Source organism: Apus apus, assembly GCF_020740795.1.
Source record: "Apus apus isolate bApuApu2 chromosome 1 unlocalized genomic scaffold, bApuApu2.pri.cur SUPER_1_unloc_1, whole genome shotgun sequence".
Lineage (NCBI taxonomy): Eukaryota > Metazoa > Chordata > Aves > Apodiformes > Apodidae > Apus > Apus apus.
In genome coordinates, this window is record NW_026248820.1 from 1 (window position 1) to 22383 (window position 22383).

Consider the following 22383-nt stretch of genomic DNA (forward strand, 5'->3'; position numbering starts at 1 on the left):
GGGCCCCCTTAGCAACGGGGCCGGGGGGCTCCCCCTTAGCAACAGGGCCGGGCCCGGGGGGCTCCCTCTTAGCAAGGGGCCCGGGGGGCTCCCCCTTAGCAACAGGGCCGGGCCCGGGGGGCTCCCCCTTAGCAACGGGGCCGGCCCCGGGGGGCTCCCCCTTAGCAACGGGCCCGGGGGGCTCCCCCCCAGCAGTGAGGACAGGCCCAAGGGGCACCCCCTTAGCAATGGGTTGGGGTCCTGGGGTCACCCCTTTAGCAACGGGGCCCGATCCGAGGGGCTCCCCCGTCACCACGGGCCCAGCCGCGGGGGGTTCCCTCCTAGCCGTGGAGCCAGCCCCCAAGGAGCCCCCCAGAGCCGAGGGGGTCCCAGGCCTGGCCCTGCTGCAGCCCCCCCGGTCCCGCAGCGGTCCGGGCTGCCCCCGGGACCCGGTGCCGTGTCCCCCGGGTGCTGAGCGGGGCTGTCGTCGTGGAGGAGACCCCGGAGGGCATCGGAGCGGGGGCGGGAGCTGCCCCCCGGGAGCTGCGGTGCCCGCCGTGCTGGCTGCGCTGGCCTCCTGCTACCTGAGGGACCACCTCTCCAAGGGTGACTATCGCTGCTCCTCGGGCTGGGAGGGGGTTGGTGCGGAGCTGAGGGGCTTGTGCCCCTCGGGGAGGGAGGTTTGGGGGCCCCTCCTTTGGGGGGGAGGTCTGGGAAGCCCTCCAGGATCCCTGCCAGGGGGGTGTGGGGGGCTGTGCTGGGTGCACTGACACTAGTGGAGTGTGCAGGTGACAATCCTCACACCTGTCAGCGGGATCATAAGCCGGCCCCGAGCTCCTGCCAGCTGCACCCAGCCTGTCCCCACGGAGGGTTTTGGGATGTGTGGTGGGATTGGGCCTGGCTCCTGGCTGGGGGAGGCTGGCAGGGAGGGTTGGAGCTCTGGGGGTGCTTGTTCCCCCCACGATCAGCTCTCCCCGCTTCTCTGCTTTGTCCATAGGGTATTTCGGGGTGAGTACAAAGTTTGGGAGTTGGGAAGGGCTTGGGTTCTACCCTGATAAGCCCAAGGATTCTCATGGAGTGGTTAAAGGGAAGGAAGCAGGGGGTGAGTGGTCTCAAGCCCTTGTTGCCACAGGTTTGGGTCTAGAGGAATTGAGGGGTGAGCTGAAGGGCACAGCACCATCCCACAGCTTTGCTGGGGCAAGTAGGGTCCTTTTAGGTCCATGTGGAACTGGAATTTTGGGCTGTGCCTGGCCCTCAGGAACACTCAGGGTGCAGCCCTACTCTTGGTCTCTGCCTCTCTGGTTATTGTCACCCTGTTTTGTGCTGCAGGAGAGGAGGTTGTGTGGCTTTCTAGGTGTTTCTGGACAAGGTGGTGGTGGAGCTGAGATGTTTGGGTGCCTGGTAACCTCCAGAGCTTCAGCAGGACCAGGCTGGGATCCAGGCTGTCTCTGGTGCCTTCATTATGGACCAGCTCTCACTGCTCACAAGTTGGGGCTTGTTGGCAGTGAGCTCATGAGCTGGTGTGACCCAGGCCTGGGGCAGGAGGAGCTGGGGCTGCAGAGCAGGACCCTTCTGGAGTCCTGGAGCCCCCAACACCAGAAGGACACGAGGCTGTTGGAGAGAGTCCAGAGGAGGCCCCGGAGATGCTGGGAGGGCTGGAGCAGCTCTGCTCTGGAGCCAGGCTGGGAGAGTTGGGGTGTTGAGCCTGGAGAAGAGAAGGCTCCAGGGAGACCTGAGAGCACCTTCCAGGGCCTGAAGGGGCTCCAGGAAAGCTGGGGAGGGGCTTGGGACAAGGGCAGGGAGGGCTGGGAGCAGGGGGAAGGGTTTCCAGCTGGCAGAGGGAGCTGGAGCTGAGATGTGAGGGAGAAATTCTGGGCTGTGAGGGTGGGGAGAGCCTGGCCCAGGTTGCCCAGGGAAGCTGTGGCTGCCCCATCCCTGGCAGTGTTGAAGGGCAGGTTGGATGGGGCTTGGAGCAGCCTGGGCTGCTGGGAGGTGTCCCTGCCCGTGCAGGGGTGGCACTGGGTGACCTTCCAAGGTCACTTCTCACCCCAACCCTCCTGTGGGTGATGACTGGGAGGAGGACACTGTGGGAAGCTCCTGGTTTGGATCAGTGTCCACTCCCATGCTGTCCCTCACCGAAATAGCTCCAGGCCTGTTCCTTTCCGGGCAGGGGAGGAGACCTTGTGGTTGGTGGTGCAGCTGGAGGCTCTGCAGGGCCCTGGCTCCTGGGGCTGCTTTCAGCTCCTCGGGTTAAAAAGCACAAGGCAGAGCCAGAGGCACAGATGATGTGGAGGAAGGAGGGACAAAATGTTGAGGAGAGAGCAGGGAGCAGCCAGAGGCTGGTAAGAATCAGGGAGAATTGTCCCCAAACACCCCAGTTGCTGCTGGTTTGGGACAACTCCTGCTCCAGCAGCTCCACGGCCTGAGCTGGGGTGCTGTCCTTACCCCCTCCAGCCAGGAGGTGTCATTCTGAGCCTGTGCTGGGATCTCACTGGCCTTCTGGGTGTCTGGGGACCTCTGGCTATGGCTGTCACAGCCCGGGGTGACACTGGCAGTGCCAGTTGCACCCCCCCCTCCCCGTGCAGGGTTTGCTCTGCCAGCTCAGAAGTCTTTGCTTCTCCAGCTGGTTGAGGCACTTGGTTCCTGGCTGGCTCATCCCCAGCTGCCCCAGCAGAACCTTTCTTCTCCACTCCAGCCTTTTTCCAGGCCTATCCCTTGGCACTTCCCATGCTTTTCCAGGCACATGGCTTGCAGGGGGGCAGGAAGTCAGGAAGCCAGGGATGTGGGAGCCACCTGTGAGCAGAGAGATGTGGAGCTGGGAGCACAGGCTCGGCCTCACCTGCCACTAACTGTTCTTCTCCTGCTTCTCTCTCTCCAGAGGATGCTCTGCTGGAGGCTGTGAGGGTCAACAACGTGTCAGAAGTGAATAGGTGAGCAGGAGGTGGGGAGGGAAGGGGCTGCTGGGGGGTTGGGGGGGGGCTCTGTGGTTGCATGGGGAAGGGGTGGGCTGGTCCTCCTCACCCCTCCAGGCTGGGAGCTGCAGAGCCTGGTTTCATCGAATCCCAGATGGGTTTGGGTGGGAAGGGACCTCAAAGCCCACCCAGTGCCACCCCTGCATGGGCAGGGACACCTCCCACCATTCCAGGCTGCTCCAAGCCCCATCCAACCTGCCCTTCAACACTGCCAGGGATGGGGCAGCCACAGCTTCCCTGGGCAACCTGGGCCAGGCTGTCCCCACCCTCACAGCCCAGAATTTCTCCCTCACATCTCAGCTCCAGCTCCCTCTGCCAGCTGGAAACCCTTCCCCCTGCTCCCAGCCCTCCCTGCCCTTGTCCCAAGCCCCTCCCCAGCTTTCCTGGAGCCCCTTCAGGCCCTGGAAGGTGCTCTCAGGTCTCCCTGGAGCCTTCTCTTCTCCAGGCTCAACACCCCAACTCTCCCAGCTTCTCATGCAGTCAGTGGGGTTTGGGGGGGGTCTGTGTTTAACCAACCAGCCCTCTCAGGCTTCTCAGCAGCTTTCCAGCCTGGAGAGGGTCTCTCATCCCACCAGGAGCCCAGGAGAGAGCTGGGCTCTGCCTGTGCCCACCCGCTGGGGAGGTGGCTGTAGGTGGGTGACCAAGCACATGGCTATTACGGAGCCCAGTGTCCCCAGGGCTGTCCCTGTGCTCCTGTCACACAGGTCACACCTCCAGCACCTGTGTTGCTGTGGCTGTGTGTCCTGGCCTGGTGTCTGGCAGCCTGAAGTCCCCTGGGTGTGGAGGAACAAGCACATTTCTCAGTCTCGTCGTTTCACCCGTCCCAGGGGACACGTTCCCTCCCTGCCCACCCCCTTCTGTGGCTGTAGCTCCGGGGAAGGACTGGGAATGGCTCGAGTGGTTCCAGGATGGTTTGTGAGTGGTGGTGCTGCCTGAACCCAGCAGGTCTGGGCAGCACAGCTCTGACCTCACAGCGAGTGCAGGGCTGGGGCTGGAGCTGTGGGAGGGGAAACAAACATCCTGGCAGCACCAGGAGTGTCTGGAGAACCAGGTGGAGCTGCTTGTCCAGAGCTCAGCTGTCCTGCCTGGCCTCTCAGTGGTCTGGGACATCTCCCATGCTCCCACCAGGGCAGAATGAAGATGTTGTGGCAGCCTGGCAACTGGTGTAGGACAGGAGCAGATGTTGCTGCTCTCCTGGCTTCACCACACCTGAGGTTTCTGTCCAGCTGAGATGTCCCACCCGGTGCAGGCCCCTGAGGAGCTGCCATCCCCACATCTTCCTGTGCCTGGGGAGGGCAGCCCTGCTGGCCCCCAGCCAGAGGTTGCTCCCTCCAATCTCTGGGGGCTCAGAGGAAGCAGCCTGGCTCTGCTGTGCCCCCCCCCAGGGCTGAGCTCTGGCCTAGATCAAGGCCCAGAGAGGATATTGGTGTGTGTGCAGCTAATTGGCGTGTGTTCTGCTGCTGGTAATTGCAGGAAGCTGCTGCTGAGGGATGTCTGGGTGATTTGTGAGCCTGGGCAGGCTGAGGGGTGCTCTGTGTCCCCCCCCAGGTTCAGGCAGGGCTGGTGGGTGTTCACAGTCCAGCTGTGCTGCACATCCACGGCCTCTCCTTTTGTTTCCGTGCTCTTCCAGCCCCCCTCCCCAGGGAGCTGCCCCCCCTGCAGCACCCCCTGTCCATAGCTCCCTGCCTGATGGTCCAAAGTCCCTCCCCACCACGGGCAGCTTTGGTCTCTGCTTCACCACAGCCAGGAGCTGCATGGCTGCTGTGGAGCTGGCAGGGGAGGCAGGAGCTTAAGGGCTCTTGCTCCTGCCACCTGCAAAGGGTGAAGCCCAAATTCAGGGTCAGCAGGACAGGAGGGGACATTGCACCCAGGAGAGGCCTCCACGTGGCACCCAGTTTTGGAACTTGTCCCCTCCCTGGGCTCTGCTGTCCCCTGCCTGCTGCTTCCTGCTCTCACAAAATCACAGGATGGTTTGTTTGGGTTGGAAGGGACCGTAAAGATCATCAGGTCCCAACCCCCCTGCCATGAGCAGGGCCACCTCCCACCAGCCCAGTCTGCACGAGCCTCATCCAACCTGCCCTTCAACACCTCCAGGGAAGGGGCAGCCACAGCTTCCCTGGGCAGCCTGTTCCAGTGCCTTCCTGCCCTCATGGGGAAGAATTTCTTCCTGATGTCTGACCTCAGTCTCCCCTCTTTTAGTTTAAACCCATCACCCCTTGTCCTGTCACTGCCCTCTCTGGTGAAAAGCCCCTCCCCAGCTTTCCTGGAGCCCCACTTGGGTGTTGGATGGTGCTCTAAGGTCTCCCTGGAGCCTTCTCTTCTCCAGGCTGAGAAGACAAGCTGATCACATAGCTGATGATCACGGAACACCAGGTTGGAAGGACCTTGGGAATCATCAGGTCCAACCCTTCTGGGCCAGAGCACAGTCTGAGCTCACTGGTGCAGAGTTGGGAGTGGGCAGGCTGGGGGGGATCAAGTTCTCTAATGCACTTCCAGGCTTATTTAAACTCTCCCCCAGGAGCTGATGTCTCAGCCCAACAACTGCACAGGCTCCTGCACATCCCCCAGCTGATCCCGGGCCCCTGCTCCCTGCTGTGGAGCAGCCTGCCTGGCTGGGCTGTGCCAGGAGAGCTGAGCAGGGCCGTGGTGCTGCTGGGGTGGTGGAGCTGGTCTTGTTCCCTCCTCCCTCCTGGAGCCTCCAGGACTGTCAGGAGCAGCAGCCCAGATGTTTGTCATTCTGCAGGAGATGTTCTCTGCTACACGCTCTCACCATCTGCTGCTGGGGGGCTTGTTTTTCCTCACTGGAGCTGGCTTTTTTCAGCTGCCCTCTTCAGCTGACAGCTTGTCATGGCCCTTGGTGCATTAAGACGTGGTGATACGGTGCCCAGGAAATGCAGTCCTTTGATCTGAAGGGTAGAAAATGGACCTGTGTGAGAGAGGGGGGTGAGGTACCCAGAAGATGATTTTAAAACCGTGAGTGAAGTCATAGTGGTGCTGAAATGCAGAGGAAAAACAGGGTGGAAAGAGGCTCCCAGGCAGTTTGGAGCAGAGGCTGGGCTGTCAGTGGGGAACTGAAGAGATTTTAGGATAACTGCTTATCCCAGAAGAGTTCTGTGTTCCCTCTTGGAAGTGACTCCCTTCATCCCCCTAACAGCCACCCGTGAGATGGTGGAGCCAAGGGCATCATCCTGCTGGAAACCCCCCCCAGAGGATTTGGATGCCAGCAAGGGACAACCAGTGTCTGGTTCCTGAAGGGAATGATGGTCAAAGAACAGGAGGGGTGGAGACCCTGGCATGTGTCCATGATCTGCTGCCTGCTTTGAGGTGTGGTGGTGACCTGGTGCCACACAGAGTGAGGCAACTTTTCCTGGAGGAGTTAATATCCGGAGGGGTTGAATGTGGAGACATCAGAAATACACCTTAAATCCCATGGGGAGAGGGTGCACAAGCTAGAAGGTGGAGAGGCAGGAGCAGCAGAACCCTCAACTGGAGAAGGTGCTGCTGTTTGGATGTTGGTTCTTCAGAGCAGGTCACCCTCCTAGGAGATCTCCACCTCCTTGTGGAGTGTACATGTTCAGTGTGGATCTTCTGAGCATTTCCATCCACTCATCGTGTCCCTCAAATTCATTGGAGTCAATCCCATCAGTTGGGTGGGAAGGTCAGGAGATGGGGTGGTGGTTAGAGGAGCAGGCAGCTGCAGAGCTCCTGGAGGGTGCATGGAGAAGGGATGGGGAGCAGGGTGGATTCCAGAAGTGTGGAGAAGAGGCTGGCACTGCTCTGGGAGCTCCCATTTCCCCAGCCTGCAGGAAAGCACCTTTGTTGAGCAGCAGGACCTGAGCAGAGGTGGAAAATAAGCAAGAATTCTACAAAATTCAAAGCATTTGATCCTGGAAGCCAGACTGTCCAAATCTTCTACCTGGGCACCAGCAGGACTACAGGGACAGGTGGAAGTTGGGCTGCAGGGACTGAAAGGAGGGTTTGTGTCCAGGAGCCATGGGCAGCACCTTCCTGGGAAGGATTTTCTCTGGGTCCCTTTTGGTGTGAAACGGCTAAATAGGGAGGGTGGTGAGACACAAGGAGTGATTCAGCTGAGCATGAGAAATTTCTCCATCAGGCTTGGAAAGATCCGAGTTAGGAATATTGGGAAGGAATGGGAGGCCCAAGTTCAGGGGAATTCCACGGTACCCCAACCAGCAACTTTTTCCTTGGTGAAGGACAAAGAAGCCTTTGGAACACACCAGGGAGACCTCCCATGAACACCCATGTTAGCATTCCTGAGGGAAAGAACTCCCATCCAAGGCTGGATCCAGCCCCTGAGCCTCTTCCCTCTGGCTCCTCTTAGCTCCTGGACACATTTCCTCATCTTCACCCCCTTGTGAACTGTGGGAAACCAGGCTGGGTTCTTCACCAACACCAAGGAATGTGTTAACTTCCAATCCCTTCCTGCTGTTGGCCAGTACAGAATCATAGAATCATGGAATGGTTTGAGTTGGAAGGAACTTTAAAGATCATCTAGTTTGAAGCCCCTGCCATGGGCAGGGACACCTCCCAGCAGCCCAGGCTGCTCCAAGCCCCATCCAACCTGCCCTTCAACACTGCCAGGGATGGGGCAGCCACAGCTTCCCTGGGCAACCTGGGCCAGGCTCTCCCCACCCTCACAATGAAGAATTTTCTCCTGATGTCTCACCTAAATCTCCCCTCTTCCAGTTTTGATCCGTCCCCCCTTGTCCAAAGTCCCTCCCTCCCAATTAACATGGATCATTTAACCTCCCTCACCCCCCTCATTCCACGGGGAAGCCAGAAGTAAAGCCATAAGGAGTCACTGCTCCATCCCCCTCGTGTTTATATCCCCTGTTAATGTTGATTCTGCCCATCCCAGCTTTGTGTCTTCACAAAACCACCCACCAGAGGCTCATGGCAGAGCGTCCTCCCGGGAGTGACTCATGGAAAAGCAGCTCATGGATCAGGCAGCTGCTGCCAGGGCCTTCCCAGCAGCGAGCAGCCACCAACCCTGCCCCTCAGTGACACCTGGAGGTGGTCAAGGGCTGTGCCCCTCTCTCCAGACTCATTTTTAGGTAGGGGTCATTGCAGAAACAGCAAAATCAGGACTTTGAGGTGGTGGTGGATAAGAAGCTCAACGTGAGCTGGAGCCCAGAACCCACCCATGTCCTGGGCTGTGTCACCAGCAGCGTGAGCAGCAGGGCCAGGGAGGGGATTGTCCCCTCTGCTCTGCTCTGCTGAGACCCCCCTGCAGGGCTGGGAACAGCTCTGGGGTCCCCAGCACAGGAAGGACACGGAGCTGTTGGAGAGAGGCCAGAGGAGGCCCCGGAGATGCTGGGAGGGCTGGAGCAGCTCTGCTCTGGAGCCAGGCTGGGAGAGCTGGGGTGTTGAGCCTGGAGAAGAGAAGGCTCCAGGGAGACCTGAGAGCACCTTCCAGGGCCTGAAGGGGCTCCAGGAAAGCTGGGGAGGGGCTTGGGACAAGGGCAGGGAGGGCTGGGAGCAGGGGGAAGGGTTTCCAGCTGGCAGAGGGAGCTGGAGCTGAGATGTGAGGGAGAAATTCTGGGCTGTGAGGGTGGGGAGAGCCTGGCCCAGGTTGCCCAGGGAAGCTGTGGCTGCCCCATCCCTGGCAGTGTTGAAGGGCAGGTTGGATGGGGCTTGGAGCAGCCTGGGCTGCTGGGAGGTGTCCCTGCCCATGCAGGGGTGGGACTGGATGATCTTGAAGGTCCCTTCCCACCCTTCTATGATTCTGTGATTGTATAAAAAGGGTGGGTGATCTCTGCCCTTGGTCACACAGCTGAGCATTGCTCATCTCCTCATCTCTGGCTCAGCCCTGTGCTGCCTCCCAGCTCCACCAGAGCTCTGTTTGTCCTTCTGTTTTACAGCTTTTATATCCTTTTGTGTGTAAGTGCTGAGGAGGAGCTGGGATAAGCTGCCAGGGCCACGGTAGATCAGTGAAGTCTAGGTAGAACCTTGTGCTCCTGGATGTTGCTTGTCTCCCTCTCAGCTCAGGGTGAACCAGGGCTTCAGCAGCACCTTCTGTTTGCTTCTCATCTCATGTGTTTGTTAAAGAATTCAGAGACTGCATCAGGAAACCACAGACTGGGCAAAAATCCTCCTCTGTAGTGAGTCAGGCTTTGTTTACCAGCTTGGAGCAACACCCTTCTTCTTCCAGAGTTGGATTTTTGGAAATCCCTTGTCTGAAATGAGCCCAAATGAGAGCTGAACAGGAGCTGCTGGCATCAGAGCTTCCTGGTGGCTTTGCTCTCCAGAACTGGCAGCCCCATTTCTGCCCCAGCAAGACATGAGGGAGAAATTCTGTGCTGTGAGGGTGGTGAGACCTGCCTATGGCAGGGTTTGGTCTGGATGACCTTTAAGGTCCCTCCATCCCAAACCATTCCACAATTCAGTGACCTTTTTTTCATGCTTCTTCTTGTATTTTGTCCTCCCACAACTGCTGGTGTTTGCACACTGAGTCATAAGACCAACCTGTTGGCAGTCTGTGTCCACAAGAGCCGGGAGATCTCCTGCCTCTTTCCACACCAGCTTTTAAACCCTTGGCTGTGCCCAAGCCCCTCTCCCTGGAAGCAGACACTGACTCACCTGCCTTGGCTGCGAGTTTGACACAAACACAAAGTGGTTTTTAACACAGCACAAACTGGTGGGTGCCAGAGGGTCTGAAACTGGAGTTCAGATCCGTGCAGAGCAAGGCAGGGTCTGCACGTCCCAGTCCTTTTCTCCCCCTCTCAGCCTGTTCTGAAAAGCAAAATCCACTTGTAGTGTTGGAAGATGGGATGAAGACCACGATCTCACTGTGGCTGGACCAGTCTCCTCATGTTGCTGATGTGCCTCTTCCCTTTCCCCCACCACTCCCCCTCGTGCCCTCAGCCAGCCCCACTATCCTCTGGGAGCTCAATTTGCTTCCTGAAACTTGGCTTTGTAAGAGCTTCCCTGGGGAGAGCCTGGCCCAGGCTGCCCAGAGAAGCTGTGGCTGCCCCATCCCTGGCAGTGTTGAAGGGCAGGTTGGATGGGGCTTGGAGCAGCCTGGGCTGCTGGGAGGTGTCCCTGCCCATGCAGGGGGTTGGAACTGGATGAGCTTTGAGGTCCCTTCCAACCCAACCCATTCCATGACATGATTGTGTGATTTTGGAAAAGTATTTCCATGTCCTCTCATGCTGTGTGAGTTAGAGACAGCTTTCCCTCCAGGACTCCTGTGTCCTGGACCTGTGGAGAAACCACTCTTCTCTTCTTCTCTCCTCTCCTTCTACCCTTCCCTCCTCATCTCTCCTTGTCTCCTCCTCCCTCACTTCTCCTCCCTTCTCTCTCCTTCTCTCCTCCTCTCCCTCCTCTCTCAATCTCCTCTCTTCCTCTCCCCTTCTTTCTCCCTTCTCTCTTCCTCTCTCCCTCTGTCCTCCTCCCTCCTCTTTTCCTCTCCCCCTCTCTTCCTCTTCCCTCCATCCTTCCTCTCTCCTCTCCTCTCCTCTCCTCTCCTCTCCTCTCCTCTCCTCTCCTCTCCTCTCCTCTCCTCTCCTCTCCTCTCCTCTCCTCTCCTCTCCTCTCCTCTCCTCTCCTCCTCTCCTCCTCTCTCTTCCCCTTCTCTTTCCTTCTCTTTCCTTCTCTCCTCTCTCCTCTCCTTCTCTCTCCTCTCCTCACCCCTCTTTCCCCTTCTCTCCCTCTCTCCTTCCCTCCTCCTCCTCCTCTCCCCTCTCTCCTGGACCATCCAAACGACCCTTCCCCAGCAGCCCGTGGCTCCCTCCCGGAGGAGCAGGCAGGAGCTGTCAGGACAGAAGGGAGATCAAAGGCTCAGCAGCGCCTCGGCCCCTTCTCCAGAGCAGCCAGATCCTTTCCCGGCCTCTGAAGGGGGGAATTGTTGCCTTGGGTGTTTATTCTTCCCTCCTTCCCCTGCAGAGCAGAGGGCAGGGCCCGAGGAGGTGCGAGGGTGTCCCCACCCCCCCCTGTCAGCGGGGACACGTTGGGGAGCGGCCTGCAAGAAACAGAAGCTATTGTTGTTGTGAAAGTTCAAGTTTCCAGCTTCCTCTTCCTCCACCTGTCGGGAGGGCAGGCTGGGCACTGAGCACAAACTCAAACATGGCCTCGGGGCCCGGCTGCGGGCCCGTGTCACCGAGTTAGTCACCCAGAACCCCGGCTGAGGGGTGAATAGGAGGCACATCTGGCCGGGGGCTGCGGGGGGAGAAGCCCCCTCGCCTCAGCCCCCTTGGGCTCTTTTTCTCTTTTTGGGTGGATCAAAGTGCTGATGCTCTGGGAGCTGCTGTTTGCTGGGAAAACAGGGTGGTGGGTGCTGCGCTGCCTGGGCTCCTGTGGCGGATTCCAGAGCAGCTGGTGATGTCCTGCTGGCCAGACCACCCCCCCTGGGATGCTCTGGAGCTGCTGCTGGTTTCCAGAGACATCTCAAAACTCTGTTAAATGGCCCCATTGCTGGCCTGGGAGCCCAGGCTTTGCAGGGAGAAGGGACATCCATCAGGGAGAGGGGACATCTGTTGGGGACTGGGAGCTGTCTCACAGGCTCCCAGCCACGAGAAGCCTGTCAGGTAAAACCTTTCAGGTCTGTCTGGGGAAGTGGCCAAGCTTTTTGTCCTAAAACCCTACAAAAATCAAAGGTTTTCCTGAAACCCTGGACATACAAATCCAGCACCAAACAGGAAAGCACCCGCTCTTTTTCCAGTGTCCAGGCCTTGGTGCTAGTGCTGCAGCCCAGTTTGTCACTTGAGACACACCAAAAATGGTGCTCATAGAGCAAGGTCACAGAATCACAGAATCATAGATGGGTTTGGGTGGGAAGGGACCTCAAAGCTCATCCAGTCCCACCCCTGCCATGGGCAGGGACACCTCTCACCAGCTCAGGCTGCTCCAAGCCCCATCCAACCTGCCCTGGAATGCCTCCAGGGATATGCAGGAGAAACTCCTTGGGAAGGTTAGAGAGAGAGTGTCCTGGATCTGATTTGGTTAAACTGTGGATAAACATCCTAAACATTGATCAGAGGATTTTATTTAATTAAACAAACAAAAAAAAAGCCCTCCTGTTGGTAAATACATTTGCCTGTCTGGGACCTGAGCAGTGGTCGTCGCTTTATCGATTGTCAAGGCATTAAATCAGGCAGGGGAAAAATTAATGATGGACTTGGAGACCCTGAACATAAAGTTCAGTTGTCTAGAAAATCTGTTAAGTTGCTGAGCGTCTTGTAACCATTAAAAAAATAATAATAATCCAGCTAATGAATCCAGCTAAATGAAATGTCAGTGGGTGTTATGCTGGGTGATGTGAGGGGAGTGATTTGCTGGCTGGGCTGGGGCTCCTGGCATTCCAGATGTTTGTGATTAGAGATTCCTGAATGGAAAACTACTTGATTAATTCCAGTATCTTTGCTCTGAGCCTGTAACCAAATCCTGGCAGAGGCTCCAGCATCCAGATGGCAAGCCCCATCCAACCTGCCCTTCAACACTGCCAGGGATGGGGCAGCCACAGCTTCTCTGGGCAACCTGGGCCAGGCTCTCCCCACCCTCACAGCCCAGAATTTCCCCCTCATGTCTCACCTAAATCTCCCCTCTTTCAGTTTTGATCCATTCCCCCTTGTCCTCTCTCTGTTTTCTCATGAGGGGGAACTGCAGCTGAACACCTCAGCACCCCCTCATCAGACAGGGGCCAGGATGACAACCTTCTTTAGAGCACTTTGGAGGCACTAAAAATGACATTTTAACTCACCAGAAGGTTTTTTTCTATTCTGCAGACGTAGAACAAGGAATTGCCTTCACTCTCAGCCAGAACAAATAATGAAGTTAGATCCTAGTGCAGCAGCCAAACCTGTTAAAACATGGGGCATCCAACAGGAGGGAGAGAGACCTGTTGGAGAGAGTCCAGAGAAGGACCATGGAGATGGTAGGAGGGCTGGAGCAGCTCTGCTCTGGAGCCAGGCTGGGAGAGCTGGGGTGTTGAGCCTGGAGAAGAGAAGGCTCCAGGGAGACCTGAGAGCACCTTCCAGGGCCTGAAGGGGCTCCAGGAAAGCTGGGGAGGGGCTTGGGACAAGGGCAGGGAGGGCTGGGAGCAGGGGGAAGGGTTTCCAGCTGGCAGAGGGAGCTGGAGCTGAGATGTGAGGGAGAAATTCTGGGCTGTGAGGGTGGGGAGAGCCTGGCCCAGGTTGCCCAGGGAAGCTGTGGCTGCCCCATCCCTGGCAGTGTTGAAGGGCAGGTTGGATGGGGCTTGGAGCAGCCTGGGCTGCTGGGAGGTGTCCCTGCCCATGCAGGGGTGGCACTGGGTGAGCTTTGAGGTCCCTTCCAACCCAACCCAGTCTGGGATTCCATGATTCCATGGCTCATCCAGAAGGTTTTATATGGGGAGGAGCATCTTCCTGTGCCTGCCCCCGGGATGTGCTGGGTGTGGTGGCACAGATGGAGCCTGGTGTGGATTTCTCCCTCAGGCAGTGTCCAGGGGAGGCAGGGCAGGGGATGCCTGTGTCCCTGCTCTGGGTCAGGCTCCTTGTTCTCTCTTTTGTGAGTGCAAACACGCTCTGTCTGGGGGGAGCTGATCTCTGCAGATAACAATCTGCCATCCTGTGTGCATCCAGGCAGGTCCTGGAGCTGTCCTGGGGACAGGAGGGCTCTGTGGCTGCACAGGATGTTTGTCCTTTCAGCAACCTGCTGTCCTGGGGTGCTCTGCACCTGCCTGGGCTCCTCTCCTGCGCCTCCAGTGATGAGGTGCTGGAACAGGGAAGAAGCCTGAGGATGTATCCTGGGGGGAGCTGCGGCTGGTCCTGTGCCCTGCCCTGCCTTGGTGCTGAGCAGATCCATATCACATGGATCTCCTGAGGATTCTGCAAAGAAACGTGCTCCTCAGCTGCCAGGAAGCACCAAGTATCAAAGCTTTGCAGAGCAAGGACCTGCTTTTGACTTGCCAAAGACTTGAATTATCATTAAGCTTAGAGGGGAGCTGGAGCTGAGATGTGAGGGAGAAATTCTGGGCTGTGAGGGTGGGGAGAGCCTGGCCCAGGTTGCCCAGGGAAGCTGTGGCTGCCCCATCCCTGGCAGTGTTGAAGGGCAGGTTGGATGGGGCTTGGAGCAGCCTGGGCTGCTGGGAGGTGTCCCTGCCCATGGCAGGGGTGGGACTGGGTCATCTTTAAGGTCCCTTCCCACCCAAAACAGTCTGGGCTTTGCTAGAGAAATCACCATGGCTTGTTGGATGCCTCCTGCATTTTGGGTTTGTCTCCTTTTTCTCATGTTGTGCAAGAAACCTGCAAAAGTATCTCCTGTTGACATGGCCCTTGGAGATCTGCTGAGCTTCTCCTGAGTCCCACATGGTTGTGGCTGCACCCTGAAGGTCTGAACCTGTCCTCAGGTTGTAGGTGAAGCAGCTTTGCTCCCCACCGCGCTGCTCGTTGGTCCTTTGGGTATTAAACTGTGTAAAAGAAAGACAAAATAAAGAAATGAAGCTGTTGACATCAGACCATTACAAAGGACAGTGCTTGGTAGCACCTCCCAGTTGGTTTCAGTTTGGCAGCCCATGAGAAAGTGTATTGTAGCAACTTTCCACCTTGGGTCTTCTAGGCTGTGCTGGAGCAGGTGAGCTCCTCTGAGCTCCATCCTGCTCGGGATGTTTTGTCTCCATCTTGCCCCTGAACATGTCTCCTCTGTCCAGGTTGCTGCAGGAGGGCACAGAGGTGAACGCCAGGCACAGGCTGGGCTGGACAGCACTCATGGTGGCAGCCATCAGCAGGAACTCCAGGTAGGTTTGGCTCAGCCTTCTTGTCATGGGGAAGTCAAGTCCTGCTGGGCTCCACGGGGGGGTTCTGTGAAGTTTGGGATGTGAAGCTAAACCTGAGGGAGCATTTCATAGAATCATGGAATGGTTTGGGTTGGAAGGGACCTTCAAGATCATCCAGTTCCAAACCCCTGCATGGGCAGTGACACCTCCCAGCAGCCCAGGCTGCTCCAAGCCCCATCCAACCTGCCCTTCAACACTGCCAGGGATGGGGCAGCCACAGCTTCCCTGGGCAACCTGGGCCAGGCTCTCCCCACTCTCATAATCAAGAATTTCTTCCTGATGTCTCACCTAAATCTCCCCTCATCCAGCTGGAAACCCTTCCCCCTGCTCCCATCCCTCCCTGCCCTTGTCCCAAGCCCCTCCCCAGCTTTCCTGGAGCCCCTTCAGGCCCTGGAAGGTGCTCTCAGGTCTCCCTGGAGCCTTCTCTTCTCCAGGCTGAACACCCCAACTCTCCCAGCCTGGCTCCAGAGCAGAGCTGCTCCAGCCCTCCCAGCATCTCCATGGCCCTTCTCTGGCCCCTCTCCAACAGCTCCATGTCTCTCCTGTGCTGAGGGCTCCAGAGCTGGACACAACACTCCAGGGGGTCTCAGCAGAGCAGAGCAGAGGGGCAGAATCCCCTCCCTGGCCCTGCTGGCCCCACTTCTTGTGATGCAGCCCAGGACACAATTGCCCCTCTGGGCTCCAGCCCTCACTGGGGGCTCATGTCCAGCTTCTCATCTCCTCCCACCCCCAAGTCCTTCTCCTCAGGGCTGCTCTCCAGCCACTCTCCCCCCAGCCTGGATTTGTGCCTGGGGTTGTGCTGACCCAGGGGCAGGACCCTGCACTTGGCCTTGGTGAACTTCATGAGGTTGGCACTGGCCCTTCTCTCCAGCCTGTCCAGGTCCCTCTGGATGGATCCCTTCCCTCTAGGGTGTCAGCTGCTCCTCACAGCTTGGTGTTGTCAGCAAACCTGCTGAGCAGACACTCAATCCCACTGTCCACGTGGCTGCTCTACCATCCCACAGAGGTGACAGCTGAGCTGGCAGTTGATTTTGCCCTCTGAGGGGCCCATAACCTCGAGGTGTCCCTGGGGCGGGCAGGTCTAACTCCCACCATCAGGAACCAGGTCCCTCCTGGCTCGTGGGTCTTTGATGCAAAGCAGAAGGGCTGGATGCTGTGTCCTCCCTCCCCAGTTCCCATGATGATCACTGGAGCTTCTTGTAACCTTTTCAAGACACTCTTCAATATATTCAGTCTACAACTAAATTCAATTAGTTGGGGTTTTTTGTTTTGTTTTGTTTTATTTAAGGAAAAAAAAAACAACAAAAAAAGAAATCCAATTTTGACAAACGTGGGACAGACGGGGAGAATGAGCTTTGATGTTCCACCCTCTCGGGGCTGCTTTACTTAGTCACAAGTTCATAAGCAAAAAAGCTTAATGACTTGAGAAAACACAGGATTAGAGCAGGGCACAAAGGGGGAATATCCGCTCTCGGGCGCCACGATCCCGCTCCGTGTGCCCAGTTCGTGTGTGGTGCAAACTTTGATGTGTGCTGTGACAAGCTGCAAGTCCTGACCTCCTCGGGGAGCTCCTTAAGACAGGCCCAGAGGAGGGGGCTTGGGACTGTTTGTTTAACTTTGATGTCCCAGCAGCAACGGGCCCCCCTTCTTTGCCCTTTTGGGGGCTTCGGAGCCTCCCACCTTTGCCAGTGGACAATGGGCAGCGCTGGAGTGTGACGACTGGTGACCATTCCAAGTGACTGGTGGAGCAGAACAGGGCTTCCCGAGTTGCAAAAGCTAAGAGGAGAGAGGCAGAAAGGCCGTTCATGCTACAATAATCACCTAAAACCAGGCCTAAAAGCAGGTAGAAATGCTAATGGAAACATCTCAGCAGCAAAAGGCTGGTCCCTCCCTCCGGGCTGGCAGGGCCACACGGAGCTGGGTCTGTCTGGGGAGCTGGCAAAAAAGAGAGAGGCTTGTGGCTCTGTTGGGCAAAGGGTGTTTATTTTTACCACGTTTTGGATGAGTTACTGACTTGAATTGGATGCTATGGAGTCCTTGAAGAGCTGAGTTTGATAGGACTTGTCTCCAGCAATGGAGTGGAAGAGTATGGGCTGCTTGGTGGAGGTAAAGAGAAGTGCAAGGTGGACTTATTGCTGGTGGAACAGGTTCCTTTTCCTTCCTCATTGCTGTCACCAGCACCACAGACCCCTAAAGCCACCCTGGGGAGCTCCTGAAGGTGTCACCAACGTTGAAACAAGAATGGTCCCAGAGCCAGCAGGTGAACCAACATCAAATGGCCTCATTGAATCGTGGAATGGTTTGGGTTGGAAGGGACCTTAAAGATCATCCAGTCCCACCCCTGCATGGGCAGGGACACCTCCCAGCAACCCAGGCTGCTCCAAGCCCCATCCAACCTGCCCTTCAACACTGGCAGGGATGGGGCAGCCACAGCTTCCCTGGGCAACCTGGGCCAGGCTCTCCCCACCCTCACAGCCCAGAATTTCTCCCTCACATCTCAGCTCCAGCTCCCTCTGCCAGCTGGAAACCCTTCCCCCTGCTCCCAGCCCTCCCTGCCCTTGTCCCTTGTCCCCCTCCCCAGCTTTCCTGGAGCCCCTTCAGGCCCTGGAAGGTGCTCTCAGGTCTCCCTGGAGCCTTCTCTTCTCCAGGCTCAACACCCCAACTCTCCCAGCCTGTCTGCAGAGCAGGGCTGCTCCAGCCTTTGGATCAACCGGCAACCAGGCTTGTACTGGTTGCACCCTTCCTCAGGTAGTTGTGCCCTGGAATCAGGACATGACAGACTGATTTGGGATGGAAGGGACCTTAGGGATCATCCTGACCATCCCCAAGCTGCTCGTTACCTCTCCTTGGATGTCAGAGCCAGAGGAAGACCCAGCTCAGCCCCCTGGGGGCTGTTTGACCAATGGGCTGAGAACCACAAGTCATAACCACTTATAATCCACCAAAGCAGCTGCCCTGACTGGATAAAGCAATTTGAGATCGTGGCTCTTCACAGAGGGACCACACTCCAATAAAAAATAAATCCTGCTTCCTCCTGCAAAGCAGAGTAAATCATATTTAGACGAGTTCCCTCCATATGTAGGCAAGAGGATTGCAGGAGCTCCAGGAACCCAGCAGGGACCCTGCGTTTGGGAGGGGAAAAGCTGCTCAGTGTGTAACATCCTGCAGACAAACCCACCCCCTGGAGCCACCAGCTCCCCAGGTTCTGCCACTCCCCTGCCCCAGCCAACAAGGAGGGGGGTTAAGAAGGACACCCTGAGGACTATAACTGGGAGCTTGGTGGGTTGTGTTCCAGCTCAGTTTAGGTTGGACATTAGGAGGAAAGTCTTCAGTGTGGGGGTGGGGAGAGCCTGGCCCAGGTTGCCCAGGGAAGCTGTGGCTGCCCCATCCCTGGCAGTGTTGAAGGGCAGGTTGGATGGGGCTTGGAGCAGCCTGGGCTGCTGGGAGGTGTCCCTGCCCATGCAGGGGTGGGACTGGATGGGCTTTAAGGTCCCTTCCCACCCAAACCAGCCTGGGGTTCTGTAATTCTATGATTAGTGAAGAGGAAAACGGAATCTGGGAAGAAGAGTCTGCTGCTCTGTGCCTCAGTTTCCCCTCCCACATGATCAGTTCTCCACCTCACCAGGGGCTGAGAGGACAACTCAGCATTTCCCTGCCCTTTGATTTCTGCTGAAACCACCAAAACCAGAAGATCTGCTGAGAAGGTCACTGTCCCCTAAGGTCCTCACTGCCATGGTGTTTAATTTGAGATGGCTTTGTTGCTTATTTCAACAAAGACACAAACCCCACTCAGCTCTCAGGAAGCATTTAATTAAAGCTTAATTACTCTAAATACATGAAGTGTGCAAGGGCAGCAGGGGCGGCCAAGGAGAAGAAGCCCCTTGCAAGGTTTTTCAGAGAAATCCTCCCTTTTCCAGCCAAAGTCTTTCCAAGAGAATTAAGAAATCACTTCAAAGCAGGTCTTGAAGAGCCACAGACCTTCAGGAAGGCTAAAGAGAGAAGAGACTGGGATTCACTGCAGCTGAAAACCCCAGTGACAAGTCAGGTGTGTGTGTTACAACCTCTGTTAGCCCAGAGCTGAGGAATTTGGACCTGGAATCTCTCTGACATAAATGAAGAACCAGAAATTAATCTGGTCACACTTCAGGAAAGGTCTGGAACAAGAAAACAAGCTCATGAAAAGAGAGGGAGCCCCAGGATGCCTGCAAGGACTGACACCAGGTACCAGGGACACTGGGAAGAAGAAATCCCTCCTTCAGGGCACTGAGCAGGGAGCAGAGCAGATCCCAGAAGCCTGGTCCCTCTCCAGAAGGCCCAAAACTCCCCCAGGGTTTGAGGTGCCAAGGCTGAGCTGCCACCAGGCAGGGTGCTCTGCAGGGGAAGGTGCCAGCCAGGACCAGGAATGCTCCCAGCTTGTGGAACAACAATCTCCTGGAGCACAAGAAACAGGAAAGAAATGCCTGCCTGGAGCTGGAAGTGCCTCTCCCAGTTCACAGGGTGTGAAAATCATCATAGGATCATGGAATGGTTTGGGTTGGAGAGACTTTCAAGATCATCTAGTCTCAACCCCCTGCCATGGGCAGGGACACCTCCCAGCAGCCCAGGCTGCTCCAAGCCCCATCCAACCTGCCCTTCAACACTGCCAGGGATGGGGCAGCCACAGCTTCCCTGGGCAACCTGGGCCAGGCTCTCCCCACCCTCACAGCCCAGAATTTCTCCCTCACATCTCAGCTCCAGCTCCCTCTGCCAGCTGGAAACCCTTCCCCCTGCTCCCATCCCTCCCTGCCCTTGTCCCAAGCCCCTCCCCAGCTTTCCTGGAGCCCCTTCAGGCCCTGGAAGGTGCTCTCAGGTCTCCCTGGAGCCTTCTCTTCTCCAGGCTCAACACCCCAACTCTCCCAGCCTGGCTCCAGAGCAGAGCTGCTCCAGCCCTCCCAGCATCTCCGGGGCCTCCTCTGGCCTCTCTCCAACAGCTCCGTGTCCTTCCTGTGCTGGGGACCCCAGAGCTGTTCCCAGCCCTGCAGGGGGGTCTCAGCAGAGCAGAGCAGAGGGGACAATCCCCTCCCTGGCCCTGCTGCTCACGCTGCTGGTGACACAGCCCAGGACACGGGTGGGCTCTGGGCTCTGGCACACAGTGCCAGAAGATGTTGAGCTTCTCCTCACCCATCACCCCCAGGTTCTTCTCCTGGTATCACTACATGTTAGTCCATATCTTCTGTCTCTCTCCCCCACTTTTTTCACTCACTCCTTTTTCACCCCCAGCTTGTTGTGCACAGAAGCCCTTGGTTCTCCCCCAGCTGCCACGTGTGGGTCTCAGTTAGATGCCCTCAGGCAGGTGGCAGCAGGGACAGGAGCAGAGTGAAGCTCCATCTAAAGAGCATTTAATTGAGCAGCCTTTTTTTCTTGGCAGCTTGTCCCCACATCCCCTCATCCATGGGTGGTGTTCTGTTTCACCTTCTCCTAGAGCAGGAGAGGACAACTTCGATGCTCTGTGCTGGGGAACCATCCCTTCCAGGTGTTTCCACATGAGTCCTGCTTCTTCATCCAGCTCGTGGTGTGAGGACCTCTCAGGCATCCCTTCAGCCTTTGAGTCCTCTCAGCTCTTCCCAACATCTTCTCTTCCCTTTTCTTTTTACATCTTTGCCTTCTCCTTCTCCCTGTACCTTCCCCTCTGCATCCTTTTGCCTTTCCTCACTTGTGCTTCTCAGCACCTTCCTGCTGGAAATGCCAAGTGACTCCTCCCTTCACCTCAGCTCTGCTTTTCCTCCTCTGTCTTCCCATGTAGCTGGCGAGCTGTGGCTCAGAGTCTCTCAGGTGGAAGTGGAACTGGTGATGCTTGGCCCAACGTGGTCCTGTCCCTTCCCTCCTCCTCCCCCATCCCTCCTTAGGGAGAGGAGGCAGGAAGCAGCTCACTTTCTGCCTCAGGGCGTGTTTCTGGGACTGGTGCCTCTCCACACGTACCAGATTGGAGCTCTGAGGGTGCTGTGTGGATGGTTTATATTGCTAATAACCATCACCATGCACAGGAATATTCCAGGGGATGTGTTCTGAGCCTTCCAGAGCAGGGTGTCCTGCCTGGAGCTGCCTGCTGTCCATGGGCACTGACATGACTCACTGCCTGGCTCTCATCACCTAGATGAGGTACATACATCTGGTCCCTGGGCTTGCTGGTTTTTCACTCCTCTCACTCCAGGCAGCTCCTTCAGAGCTCTCTGCAGCAGAGCTAGAGAAATGTCTGGATGCCTTTGGAAGCAGGTACTGCCTGTAGTGTGGCCTGTCAGAGAGCTGAGGAGTCAAACGTGGGGCTTGGCTGTGGTGACACCACGTGTGGAGGGCTTGATCATACAAGCTGGAGCTCTCTCTTTCAGCTGCCCCCCTTCTGGGTGGCTTTGAGAGATAAGAGAGCAATTATCACCCTGCACAGTTTGTCTTTTTGGGTTCTGTAATCTCTTTTTTTGAGGGAGGATCATCTGGGCCAATAAGAAACCAGCAGGCAGCAGGGAATGCTGCAGCCCCCCTGCTCCCTGGGCACCTTCCTGGGAAGCCTCACCTCCCTGCAAGTGTTGAAGGGCAGGTTGGATGGGGCTTGGAGCAACCTGGGCAGGTGGGAGGTGTCCCTGCCCATGCAGAGGGGTTGGAACTAGATGATCCTGAAGGTTCCTTCCAACCCAAACCATTCCATGATCCTATGATTGACAGAATCACAGAATCATCACAGCTGGAAAAGACCTCTGAGGTCACTGGGTCCAACCATCCACCTGGGGGGGGAGGACACACAACAAACCCACCCAACCAAAGAACAGCAAAACCAAACAAGAAAACCCCTACAACCACACACCCCACAAAACTTAACAACACACAGAAACCCCCCCATGCCCACCGGAGTGTGTCCTGAAGTGCCACATCTACACGTTTCTGGAACACCTCCAGGGATGGGGACTCCTCCACCTCCCTGGGCAGCCTGTGCCAGGGCCTGACCACTCTTCCAGTAAGGAAATTCTTACTAATGTCCAGTCTGAAGCTCCCCTGGCTCAACTTGAGGTCATTTCCTCTAGTCCTTTTGTTATTCCCTTGGGAGAAGAGGTCAACACCCACCTCACCCCAGCCTCCTCTCAGGGAGCAACGGAGAGCAGTGAGGTCTCCCCTCCACCTCCTCCAGACCAAACAATTTAGACCTCATCTAAGATTAAAAAAAAACCAAACAGGAGAGAACAGGGGCTGGAATGTCAAGAGCAGCTCCCCCAGCCCTCCTGCCCCTGCTGAGTTTTACAGAGAGTGAGGGGATGTCCTTTGTGTCCAGGCAGGGCTGGTGGCTCCAGCCAGAGCTGGGGGCAGTCGCAGATCAAGCAGCGTCCAGCCCGGGCATTGTGCTGCGTGCTGGCGGTCATGGGGATCACTGGGCTTCTTGCTTCACCAACCCCAGCTGCCAGACCCTGGGTCCAGCCACCACGTCCCTCCCGACGTCCAACCACCTCGTCATTGATTGTCCCACCCTCTGTATTGTATCGGGAGGTTTGTTTATTTAGCAAGGTGTCGGGCCGGCCCTGCGGAGCAGAAAGGCCTGTTGTGCGATGGATGGAGCTGCCCGGCCAGCTCCAGCTCAGCCCTGTCCTCTGAGTCACCACCAGGGTCAGTTGGGATTGATATTCGTGCTGATGAATAGTC

The 22383-nt window shown here is 57.0% G+C and overlaps 1 protein-coding gene across 1 annotated transcript in view; it reads left to right on the plus strand.

The window, feature by feature from the left end:
* Window positions 1–9: 9 nt before the first annotated feature.
* CLPB (caseinolytic mitochondrial matrix peptidase chaperone subunit B) overlaps window positions 10–22383 on the plus strand; it is a gene marked incomplete at its 3' end in the record, with an annotated part of 66964 nt that continues 44590 nt past the window's right edge. The window contains exons 1-3 of the mRNA XM_051643722.1: window positions 10–585; window positions 2858–2909; window positions 14596–14682. Coding sequence (XP_051499682.1) covers window positions 228–585; window positions 2858–2909; window positions 14596–14682 — 497 coding nt within the window. The remainder of the gene's footprint in view (window positions 586–2857; window positions 2910–14595; window positions 14683–22383) is intronic.